The sequence below is a fragment of the Sprattus sprattus genome, assembly GCF_963457725.1.
Source record: "Sprattus sprattus genome assembly, chromosome: 15".
In the NCBI taxonomy this organism is placed as follows: Eukaryota; Metazoa; Chordata; class Actinopteri; order Clupeiformes; family Clupeidae; genus Sprattus; species Sprattus sprattus.
The window spans coordinates 20,177,201-20,189,595 of record NC_137913.1 but is presented as its reverse complement, the minus strand read 5'-3'; the positions used below and the strand labels follow the sequence as shown (position 1 = coordinate 20,189,595).

General features: G+C 41.7%; 1 protein-coding gene across 1 annotated transcript; it reads left to right on the top strand.

Annotated features, from left to right (window-relative positions):
• The first annotated feature begins 339 nt into the window (after positions 1-339).
• rabl6b (RAB, member RAS oncogene family-like 6b) lies at positions 340-9,504 on the top strand. The gene is made up of 17 exons (XM_080853044.1): positions 340-470; positions 898-1,263; positions 1,425-1,559; positions 2,655-2,702; positions 2,976-3,005; positions 3,978-4,030; positions 4,161-4,255; positions 4,351-4,491; positions 4,585-4,690; positions 5,144-5,247; positions 5,428-5,816; positions 6,574-6,727; positions 6,999-7,205; positions 7,341-7,641; positions 8,322-8,505; positions 8,601-8,659; positions 8,796-9,504. The coding sequence occupies exons 2-17, from the start codon at positions 1,134-1,136 to the stop codon at positions 8,985-8,987; spliced, it is 2,328 nt and encodes a 775-aa protein (XP_080709170.1). The 5' UTR covers positions 340-470; positions 898-1,133; the 3' UTR covers positions 8,988-9,504.
• The last annotated feature ends 2,891 nt before the right edge of the window (positions 9,505-12,395 follow it).

The following is a 12,395-nucleotide window of genomic DNA, read 5'->3' as shown; positions in this document are numbered from 1 at the left end:
TGTCGCTAGCTCCACGGAACTGCCATGTTTACAGATAGATTCGTGAAACCTTGTTACTTTAGGAGTACGACCGATACTGCCACCTTTCAGTCTGGGTGTAGAATGAATGTGAATATCTGATTACAGTGAAGTATGAAAATATGTGGCATCATCATTCTCAACAAATTGTCTTTTTAATTAATAAATAACTTATCAAATAATGCAAGAGTTATTTCCCGAATATACTTTCAAACTTAAACTTAAAAACGTAACTTACAAAAAAATGATTTGCAACAAACAGTAGGGGCAGTAGTCTTCCGGGTGCCTGCGCTCTAGTGCAGTGCAGTGCAGTACCAGGACCACGAACCCAGGAAGAGAGAAAAATGGTTGCTGATGTAGAGGAACGAAAGAATCAGTGTCTAGGTCACGATTAACCTAAATGGATTGGACTTACGTTTTCACACACATGCGCTTTGTCATGGCTCATTGCTGTAAGTAAAGGCCAGGATAGACACGTTAATCTTAATTGGTTGTTTTGGTTTTGTTGTGGATGGCTAGCTACAGTTACAGCTGATAATGTTTAGAGGGTTCCAATGTGATGTTACTCTATAACACCAACGAGATCGTTGAAAGCAGCGTTGTTGCAAACAGATAGTTATGCATATGAACATTTGGTCGACGGATTGCGAAGATTAACATGTTGTGACATACATATTAACCTTACCTTGCTACACTAGCTATCAAGATCATTTCTATGCAGCCTGCTGAACTCTGCCTGTTAATTAGTCAGGTGGTCTTGCACGTTATCATAAAACCACAACAGAACGGTATAGACAAGTCAGTGGTTTCGAGTCAGTTGTTTGTGCATCGTTCATCCATTGCATTTCTAAAGCAACCTTTTCTGTGGTGTTTCCTCAGGGACTTACTTCTAAATGCCGATACACAAACATGACTTGGAACGTTGAAGAGAGTTGACCTCAAGTCCAATGATATAGTGCCCAATATCTAAAACAGATATTTCATGATGGAACACTACATTTAGTCACTCCTATTTTGCCTCAGTGTTTTACATGGTGACAGTCATTTTTTTAATGACCTAGTCAAGTCCTTTCTTCCACTTTACCAAAGTGTAGTTCAATTAGTCCTCCATCAAAATGTTTTCTGCACTGAAGAAGTTGGTTGGCTCCGAGCCTGGGCCACCAAAAGAGAAGAACATCCCTGCAGGCCTTCAGTCAATGAACCAAAGCTTACAGAGGCGCTATGCAAAGGGTGTTCAGTACAACAGTAAGTAACTCTGCACCGTAGTTCTGTTGTCCAAATGTGTGTGCTAATGATTTTGTTAATGGTGTAGAGAATTTGATCATAAACCATCATGAACAAGTATATGCAGGAGGAATGTCCTTTACAAGTACTTCATACATTTTTTTTGTCCTCCTTTTTTTAAGTGAAGATAGTCATTCGTGGAGACAGGAACACGGGCAAGAGCACCTTGTGGCAACGACTTCAGGGGCAGAAGTTTGTGGAGGAGTACATCCCTACTCAGGAGATCAAGGTCACAAGCATCCACTGGAGCTACAAAAGTATGTGGGCCTTGTGGCTGGGACGATCATTAAGTCATTTTTAACCTTTTTTAATGAACTGTATAATATATAAAGTAAATATTTTAGTGTTAGGGATGTGAAGGGATATCCTTATCTCCTTCTGTTGAGTAGTCAGAGATTATCATTTGTCGCTCTGTTTGGCCTTTTCTCTGTATTTTAGCTAGTTCATCAGTTGTTCTGAATTTTATTTGATTTCATTTCCTTTTTTTTGTTCAAACCATGCCTTTTCATTCACTTCAAATTACATCCAAATTAGGTGCCAACCAAGGTAAATTAGTTTCAACAAAACTATTATTCTAGTATGACGGTTTCTTACTTAGAAATACAGCAGATTCTAGAACAGTAATGGTTACAATTAAAATATAGTTTTTTGTGTTTGCTTTTGCTGACAATAGTGCTGTCCTTTTTATATATATGAAAAATATCTATAAGGAATATATGCAAATTAACAAACATACATACTTATCTCTCACAATTTAACAATTAGGGGGCAAGTAGCGTTGTTTTTTTGTTGCTTTATAGTCAGTTAGATTGAATGTATTAATTAGAGTAATAGTGATTTAATAATAGTGAATAATAGTGATTCATTAGAAAAGCCTGTAGGCTGTCCCTTGTTATTTTGTGAGCAGATGTCTTCCACTAGTCTAGGGGCTCAGATACACATACGCGTCTTTTTTCAGGCAGAATCGCTTCAGTAACGCCTTGGCAAAGTGCGGCGGCCAAAACAGAAGCGGTGCGCTTCCCTGCCTTGCGCTGGAAAGTTGAGAATAGTTCAACTTTTAAGCGCACCTAAAAAATGCTTAAAAGATGCAGCGCGCGGTGGAGAAGGGGCGCACGCTTTAAACGCGCCGTAGCATAGGAATCAATGCATTTGCTCGCGTCCCGTTTTTACAAAAACGCGTATGTGTATCTGAGCCCTAATGCATGTGACTAGAATTAGTAGTCAAAGGAATCCATTGAATTCTAAACCCCTTGGGGTGGAAACTAATGCTTTGATGATCTCACAATGCAGCATATTAACCAATCTAAACCTTTCTTCATGTTTTTAATTGTCCTTATTTCTCTGTCCTGTAGCAACTGACGATGTGGTGAAAGTGGAAGTGTGGGATGTGGTGGATAAAGGTAAGTTTGCAGGGGAGAAGAGTTTACAGTGTTACCCTGTTCCCAAAACTATGTAACTGTAACTGTCATGTCAGCCATGGGCATTTATCATAGACAAGCTAAAGACCATAAGATGACAATGTGTTGTCACTCTGTCAATGTATTGGGTGGCTCATGACCATTTTATCTAGTTCTGATTCTGATCTGAAGATGCTTTATGGATGTTTAAGAATAATTTGTACTATTAACGGTGGCATTTTTGTCCCCCTTTGCCTGAACGCATAACTCCTCAAGGCCAAAAATATCCTCTTCCTGAAGGTGTAGGTGAGAGTTACAGTAGTTTGTAGAGGTTTGACTGTGAGCTAACTGTGTTCAGTAGGTGTGTCTTTACACTATGCGCTGCTTGTGTTGTTTGACTGCAATTATTCCCTGGCCTGTTCATAGATGTGGCACAGTTGTGGTACAGCTGAAGTGCAGACAGAGATTTTCTGTTCGAACTCTCTGTCTACGCGACTTGAATTAAACAGTGGTGTTTTGTTGTGTTGGACCCTGTATACTGTATCTCTGCATTGGGCACAACGCGTAGGACTAGTCTGGTCAGCCGCTCAATTTGGATTCGCCCCCACACAAACCTAGACCCACGTAAACCTAAATTCCTGTGGAATCTTTCCTTGTATTTTAGGAAATGATGTGCTACTTAATTTCACAGTGACAATCAAGGAAGTTCCACTTCAAAACAGCCACAGAGCGTATGTTTGCCAATGCATATGTACAGCGGTTATAATATGCAATATCATCGGAACAAGACTCGGTTTGACTGGCCTGGTCTAATAATGTCATTTATTATGCATAAATGTCTGTTTATACTGCAGTAAGACAAAAAGCATGAATGGCTTAAGCACCCCTCGAATGGCACCGACTAATGCAATAAGTGTAATAAGCTTTGCCAATGGCCAATTAAATGCATAACCGTTTTGCTGTCCATTGTAAGTATGAACAGAAAAAAAGATATGCATTACTTTAAAATTGCTCCCGATGCAATTCAATGGTACTAACATTGTGTTTTAAGGTGATATTCATTCCCTTTTAAAATGTATTACGTGAAATTAGTTTTACTGTCCCTCCCCCTCCCCTCCCTGAAATGCAGATTTGCAAGATATTCTTGGTTTTATTATTCTTTTTTTATTCTTGGACCTTTGCATCACTGTTGTACATACCTGAGATTATGAGTCTCTTTTGTCATTGTGACCCCTCCACACCTCTTTTTATATGTTTCCTGTCTTTGAATCTCCAAAGGAAAAGGAAAGAAGAAAGGTGATAACCTGAAAGTAGAGAATGAACCACAGGAGGCAAGTATGGCAAGATACTGAAGGCCCATCAGTTTCTTTAGTATTCTTAAAGCCTGTTTGTTGTCAACATTCGATAATTTTTTTCAATAGTTTATTTGAATGTGTTCTGTGTTCTTTCCTATTAATGTAGCAATCAGACAATGAAGTGGCTTTGGATGCAGAATTTCTGGATGTTTACAAGAACTGCAACGGTGTGGTCATGATGTTTGACATCACCAAACAATGGTAATAACATTTGTTTACGTGAACACGCACAATCCCTGTCAGTTATTCACGTCGTGATAAGAATCAGACCACAAGTGTGCCTTCTCTGTTTGCAGGACGTACAATTATATTCTAAGAGAGCTGCCAAAGGTGCCCCACCATGTGCCGGTGTGCGTCCTCGGCAACCACCGTGACATGGGCGACCACCGCATCATTCTGCCGGATGACATCCGCGATTTCATAGCGGGCCTCAACAGGTAAAGCAATGGATATTTCCGTGGCAAAGCTATAAGCCTACTTCAGCGTGGAGCGATTAAGCAAGTTTCGCGTGTGCTCTTGTCTTTCTGCAGGCCGCGCGGCTCGTCTTACATCCACTACGCTGAGTCCTCCATGAAGAACGGATTTGGCCTCAAATACCTACACAGATTTTTCAACATTCCTTTCCTACAACTGCAGGTATGCCCTCCTAGCACCTCAATCTCCATACATCCCTCGACTCAAGCCCTATCCGATTTTTAGTGATTTAGATCATGGTTTACTTTTTTGTTGAACCTTTACTCCATTGTGGCCACTTGATCTGTGTCTTAAAAAAAGCACCAGCCCTGTCTTAAGGTTCCCTTCATTATTGATTGAGTCGGAGAGGAAAACAACACAGGTGATAAATGATCCTGCTGTAAGCCTAGAACCAGTAAAGACACAAGTCACGTGCTGAGAAGATGACACCAGTAGCGAGTCTATCAGTGGCCTCCTTATGTGTCGGCAGGTTATTTAATATGCAAGTCTGGATCCACTGGCTCATGCTGATAGCCTTTGACTAAGGCAGTGCTAGAGTGAGTGGTTGCCCCGGGCACAGTCACTTGATTGTTCTTACGGCTGCCGCTCTGGTCTGCTCTGCTCTGTTCTGTGCAGAGGGAGACTTTGCTGCGGCAGCTCGAAACCAATCAGCTGGACATTGACGCCACGCTGGAGGAGCTGTGTGTGCAGCAGGAGACAGAGGACCAGAACTACGAGATGTAATCCACCTTTATGTGTTCTGCTCTTTAATCTTTCGGCTTCAGTCCATTACAGTTGAATTTGCAGAGCTTGATAAAGAAAAGTAATGCTGTATTTCTGCATTTTAATGTATGCAAGTGTGGTGGTCATGTCTTTACTGATGGCAACTTGTTTATGTTGTCTGTGATGTGGATTGGCAGTTTCCTGGAGATGACGGATTCCCTCGGTAAAGGGTACAGCTCCCCTGGCCGGGCCAACGGACAGAGCCCCTCCTCTGGGTCCCAGTCCCCTGTCGTCCCCCCGAGCCGGGACTCCACAGACTCCAGCCCCGGGATTCCGCAGTCCCCCGTCCCCACCCAGTTGCAGCAGTCTCCCCCGTCATCCTCTCCGTCCTCCCTGCTCGAGCCCTCCAGCGCTGCAGTGTCACCTCCTCCTCCAGCTGACCTCCAGGCTCCCGAGCAGACGACTCCCTTCCCTTCCCTCTCCACAGCACCTCCCACCCCTGCGGCCGCACCTCCCCCGAAGCGTGGTATCATATCCCGGCTGTTTGGATCGTCTCCCGTCCTGGAACCTCCTGCTACCAAACCAGGTGAGTCAGACGGCTGCTATTCCTGATTAGCTTCCAAACTACTAAACTCTAAGAGTAATTAATAGATACTGTGACTACACTGTGTTATGGCAAATACTTTGTTATAACTTTTAATGGAAGTCAACAAAATAGTTTTAGATGGATAGATTTTATGGGTTAATTATTGTGTCTGGACTGCAGGGTGTCAAATCTCTTTGACTTTGCTGGGCCATGCAGAGGATTTAGTTCCCCTGCACAGACTGGTACGAGAACTTCAAAGTGCTAACAATGGTCTTCACGGTCTACTTGGCAGTTCTGTGGAACTTGCAGAGACAGGGATAAGCTACTTGTAGTTCTGAGTCAGATGTTTTCACCCAGTGGAGGCTTGCCTTCTTTTTGCCTCCGAGAAGCACTGTCAGCAGACTCTTGATCAATGAAAGCCATTGTACCAGCAATGCTTTAAAAGGACAGGTTTCAGAAACGGCTCTCGTGTCGAAATGATTAGCTTTACTGCTGGATGGGTCCTCGATTTGGCCTATCTGTCTTAAAGCCTTATATTTACTTGAAAGCAATGTCCATATCCTCTCTAAAATTCCAATCAGATTCCAAACAGAACTGCCTGCCACTCACTCTTGTATACACAATGTTGTCAAAGTGTGTGATATTTATCCACTATGAGGAACAACTATGAAGTGGGAATATAGATCGAAATGCAACACTGTGCCATTGTACTGTATGTAGACTTATACTGTAGATTTTGTATGATTACTATCCCCAGAGCCCCCTGCTCCAGTGTGTCAAGAGAAGGTTCAGAGTGTGGATGACTTTGTGCCAGATGATGGTCTGGACCGGAGCTTCCTGGAGGAGAGCATTCCACCCAAAGCCCGTGTGGCACCCCCACCCTCAGCCTCAACTCTAGTGGACAGCGACAGGTATGGAGCACTGCAGAATCATTGGATGTCTGATATATGGAGGACTTCACTGATGAAGCTGACTAACTAAAGCAATATAGTAGTAATTAAAATATCTCCACCCTTGATATGCCTCTGTATTTATTATTTCAGCAGTGAAACATGTTTTGATTTATTTGTTAATGCTTTTTGTTTATTTGTTAACCTGATCACTATCAGATGTAGATTTTTGCTTGTGCATAGCTGTGAGCCGTGGCATATATTCAGTTATTTTTGTTTATCCCCGCCAAAGTGATGGAGAGGGCCAAGGAGGAAACCCAATGGTGGCTGAGTTTCAGGACGACCTCGACCTCGAGGACGTCATGGCTGCCCCCCTCCCACCCCCTAGCGTCTCGATACCCAGCAAAGACCTCCCATTATCAAGTGACGAAGACGAACGGCAGCCCAAAGTCACCGTGGCTCAGGATGAGGATTTGGAATCAGAGCCCCAAAATCTGATGTAAGCACTATGTCCAAAATCCACCACTATAAAAGTATATAAACCGATCTGCTTCGGTTTGCTTCTTCTTTGCTTCTTTTTTCTTGGTGTTATTGTGAACAAGCATGTTTCCTCCTTCTGTCTCCTTCGTAACAGAGAGGACTTGGACTCATTGAGTCTCCACAGCCAGAGCAAAGCTCCAGAGGCAGTACTCACCAGTCATGCAGAGCAGATTAAAATGGACGCTCAGGCCCCAGAGCCAGCCACTCTCTTGCCAACCTCAGTGCCCGCGCAGCCGATCAAGCAGAGCAAGAGGAGAGAGGCGAAAGAGGCGATCGCCCAGGCCGAGTCCTCAGACACTGACGGCGACGCTCCTGTGGCCAAACAGATGCTGTCCTATGTCATGGATGATCCTGACTTTGAGAGTGAGGAGTCAGACACCCAGAAAGCTGTGAAGGTAAGCTGAACTGAGAAACATAGACTTCTGATGATATGTTAGCGTTGGCATAGCAGTTCTGGTCATATTTTAGGTACGTGAAGATGTGTAAACTTGCTAATCCTATTGTTTGCTTGTTGTTTTTAAGACAAACAATATTAAAATGTATCATTATTAGTATGATTCAGTGTTTAAAATGCTGATGATAACTTTCACCAACATGGTGTCTGTGTCTGGATAACTTATCTGTATAGGGGAAAAATGCTTGTTAACAAAAACAGAAGGCATTATGATTGTAATGCAGTCTTATCCACTAGATCATGTTTGATGGTAGTCTGTCTGAATGTTTTGTTTGGTATCAGATAGGTAAAATGGTATATAGGTGCGTACAAAATATCCATCATTTGATTATTTAATGTTGCGTGCCAAACATGACCTCGGATCACATGACGGGCAACGGGCATGCATATTAATACCAGATGTAAATGCAGAGAGATCAGAGCGTTTGTTATCTAGACGCTGACATCCGCATACATAGTCCATGTGAATACAAGGTGGAAGTGTGGCCACAAAGCTAATGGTGAAGTTTCTTTTCTTTTGTGTGCAATACATTGCAAAAAAAAAAAAGGAAACCTGTTACCTGTCATACACTTTGGCTTTGTCCAACATTTATTATTAAAGTTATTTTCCCTTCTTTACAGGAGTCGTTTCCTGTCAGGAATGACCTCTCTGACCTTTCTGATGAAGACATCATTCCGGAGAAAATGCCCGAGCCCATGAAACCCACACTGCTGTCTTTCAAAAGCAAGAATGAGAATGACCTCTTCGGTTTGGGTTTCGAGAACAAGGCAGCGACAAACAAAGAAAGCAGTGATGAGCAAGATGGCAAGTCCTCTATTCACCTTCTACTCAATAATGCCTGGTATTTTCTATTTGTGTTCCACTCACATCTGACGGTTGGCTTATTTGTTTTCCTTCAGTGAAAGAGAGCAAGCCCTCTACCAAAGAGAAGAAGAAAAAGAAGAAGAAAAGCAAAGAGGTGAATCACAGTCATAGGATGAAGGCAGGCAAAGAATGTAGCAGTCATTAGTGTTTGACGTTGATCTTGTCAACGTGTGTAGGTTCATGTGCCAGTGGAAGATTTCAGCCTCTTGACTCTCCTAATTTGATTACAGGAGGAGGATAAGGCCAGCAAGAAGAAGCACAAGCACAAGAAGAAAGAAAAGGACGAAGGCGGAACGGGAGATGAGAAGGAGAAGAGGAAGAAAAAGTCTCGGAAAAGTGGCGGCTTGGACGACCTGGAGTCCTTCTTGGCAGGTGGGGCGGAGGTCGCGAAGAAGGACGAGGGGGATTATGAGGAGCTGTAGAGGCCTTCCACTATGGTGAAGAGATTGGACTGCGTTTGGATTGTCCTATCCACGACGGGGGACTCGCGAGCAATTGCCCCCCTTCCCCCCGAGCTCTGTGGCACTGGTTTATCCTCCACGGTGTCCCACACCAGTGCCACTGAGCCAAGACACAGCGCAGAGGGGGCACCCAGCTCCCACCTCGGGCACAGATTGCAATAAGTACAGATGCTACTGAGAAATGCTAAGTTTTATCCTGGCTAACTAGCTTTTTATATCGGACATAGGAAGCGCTGAGTATTATATACTGTTACTCTTCCCACTTTAAGACATACCACTCCAATTTTAGTTTGGGTCCTGCTGTTGTAGGCAGCGCTGTAATGCATGCCTCTTTTAAGTTGCTAATAGATAGAGCCTTTGTCATTGGATATTTCTCTTGTTTACCTAGTAGTAGAATTTCGTATGAATGTAAGAGTTGTCAATTTTTTCTGGGGTATATGTATATTTTTTGTGAAGAGAAGATATGACTTTTAAAATATCCGTATTGAGTTTTTGTCTTTTTTTCTGGCTTTCATGGTGAAAAATAGTATGCAGCCCCTTCGATTAATGCCTTAAAGAAAATCACTGCAAAAAATGCATGTTCTGGTAAATGCCATCTACTCCATTTAAAGTGGTCTTACTACAATGTCTATTATCATGTCAAGTTAATGAATTGTAATTGTGTTATAGCTGTGTGACAAGGCACCTTATGGTCTTTAGTCAGTCTGTCATTATGTCAGATACATTTCTAAATGGTTAAACTAAATGGCGGCTTACATTTTTCTATACAGGTATGGTTTCTTTTAGATGCTGTCATTAAGAAACTTACTGGCCTATTAAAGTTATTGGTTGAGGTGGATAATTAGACTACTTCATTTATCAACAGACTTTTAAATGATAGGATTGAAACAGTGCAGAGACAATAAAGCAAGAATGCTGTACATTTCAGAAGTTATTTGTTTTTCTTTTAAGGGTTGTGATGGTATATTTGGCAAAAGCATTCAGTTAAAGATTTGGTTTAAGTCTGTTCTGGGTGTGTAAACACCACCACAATTGTATGTTGGGTACGGTTTCATTTTGTACTCAAAGCTGTCCTTTAACTTGAGAGTAAAATAGGGGAGATTCATTTTCCTTCACTTAACCATGACAAAATCACAAGTTTTTGTAAAACATTTTGTCAGGGCGTTCTGATATGTGCTTTTCTTTTGTGTGGTTGTGCTCAACCATCTCTTGCCAAGAGATTTCAGAAACCTAGGACGTCACGACAGATCTCACTACCTAGAGGCAAGCTTTTGTGACAGCCCTCTGTGCAAGTGGAGGCTCATGTTGACTTGACTGTGTGACTGCAAATGAGAAGCATGGGCTGTACCACTCAGGCTCTTTATATCAATGATGGCAAGGATCTCCATCTTGATGAAGGGGACAAACTGCTGTGCATGCCATGTTAAGTTCTCTTGCCATGAAACCATATCACCTGTGCCCTAATGGCTGTGTAATCATGAACCTCTGCTTTGTGTCTCTGTTTTTTCTTTTTACCTGTGTGGTTTTGTTCTGTAAGAGACTGAAATTTAGAGGTTATAGGTGTTCCAAGTTGTCCTCAAAAAATAGTGACTGTTGCATGCTTATTAATCATGTAGGCTGTGCTCCCTATTAATAAATACACTAATGAGAGACGTGTGTGTTAACAGCGAGCTCACATGGCTTTAAAATACAGCCATCTGGACATTTCAGCATCTGCAATAGACCTCAGCTCTTTTATGACACCAACAGATGGCAATATTTTCTCAAGCTCTACTTTCTTGTTTTTATTTCTTTTGAAGCTAACAAATGCTATGCATCAGTCTAAATGGCAGTATGCATTTGTACCATTTTATCTGAACTCCACAAATGGGAAAATGAATGCACTATCCTCTTCTGTAAGATTTGATTTAACAACAGACGGGGCAAATCCTTGGAAATTAAGCCTGAATTAATGTTTATTCAATGTCAAAGACCTGTCATCAATTAATATGTACATGTGTATGCACTTGTGAAATAAATGGCAGCACATTTTTTAAGAGTCAAAAAGGTGTTTGTTGTACGTATATTGCGATAAATAATTAAACATATACCGGTACATGAGCATTTTTACAACAGATCCAGGACGAACAATTGAGAAAACCAGGAACACAAGTAAATGAAAGTAAAACAGTAATATTAATAGTAGAAAGTAAAAAAAAAAAAAAATGAGATAATCACCGATGTGGTTTATAATTCTACATTTTCTAATATTCCTAAACACAATTAACATGTAGTCTAATTACTACCCTTTACATTACGACAAAAGGGATGTGTTGAACCACCACTCTACTTCTGCTGTTATGCCTCAATGACGATGTCAGCCTGACCATCTGTGCCTCTGGTGGCACGCAAGGAGACATCCTCGTATGTGCAGTCATCAACCTAGGAGAGAGGTTAGGTGGTGATAAAGACAAAATGTGGGCACGTTGATTCTCTGTAAATTGTAAACTGTAAAACAGTCAACGAGCATACCTTTTCCTTCTTGGCTGTCTCTAAAAGTGGAACAATGAGAGTAAACATAAGAATGTGTTTTCAATTGTTCACCTGATTTGACAAGTGAATACATAGACATTACATAATACATTTGGAGAATACATACTGTGTGTGAACAAAAAAATACCGAAGGATGACAGTAGGAGAAGGGCAAAGAGAATCCAGCGTAGAAGGCTCCACACATAAAATGGAGAGTCTGTCAGAGAGGCAACAGAGAAAAGTGAGACCACCAGGTCTGGCAACCTAGAACTGGGCACAGTTTTTTTTTTTACTCTATTTTTTTCTGTTGTTTTGAACTGATTGTTAAGCAGATTATTAAAGCAAATCTACTCCTCTTATATGCCAGATGTCTTAATGATAAAAAGAAGATTCAGACACCTTGGTGTCCTTTCGCATAATTAGTACGAGGAAACCAAACAAAACCTGTATTGCAGTTCCTGTGTCTAAAAATAGCATATAATACAAACCACACCAGGTTCTCACCGGTTGAAAAGAATTTCTCTGCCAGTTTAATGATGGTTTGATTCTTAAACATCAGGCCACACCAGTACACCCCACTTCCTTGGGTCAGATTTTGCACTGTCACTGTGAAAGCAGCCGCTGTGTCGTTGGTTATCTCCACACTTCCATTGTCAAGGGACATTATCTTCTTACCGAAGGCAAAGCCCGTACAGCATTCTTCAGAGTCTTTTTTGCACCAGACTCTCTCCAAGCTTGCATATTCAGAATCATAGCGACAGACTAAAGTCTCACTCTTCTCTGAGTTACATATGTCTGTAGGATGTGGATATAGAAAAAATATTCAGGTCTTGTGATGAGATAACATGAAAATCTTCA

What these genes read in the sequence shown, in the direction of transcription:
- rabl6b (XM_080853044.1), top strand. Translation starts at nt 1,134, where the DNA reads ATGTTTTCTGCACTGAAGAAGTTGGTTGGCTCCGAGCCTGGGCCACCA. An exon ending in GTGGGATGTGGTGGATAAAG is followed by an intron (nt 2,703 to 2,975) that starts GTAAGTTTGCAG and finishes TAACTCCTCAAG; the next exon opens with GCCAAAAATATCCTCTTCCT. An exon ending in TCAGAGCCCCAAAATCTGAT is followed by an intron (nt 7,206 to 7,340) that starts GTAAGCACTATG and finishes CCTTCGTAACAG; the next exon opens with AGAGGACTTGGACTCATTGA.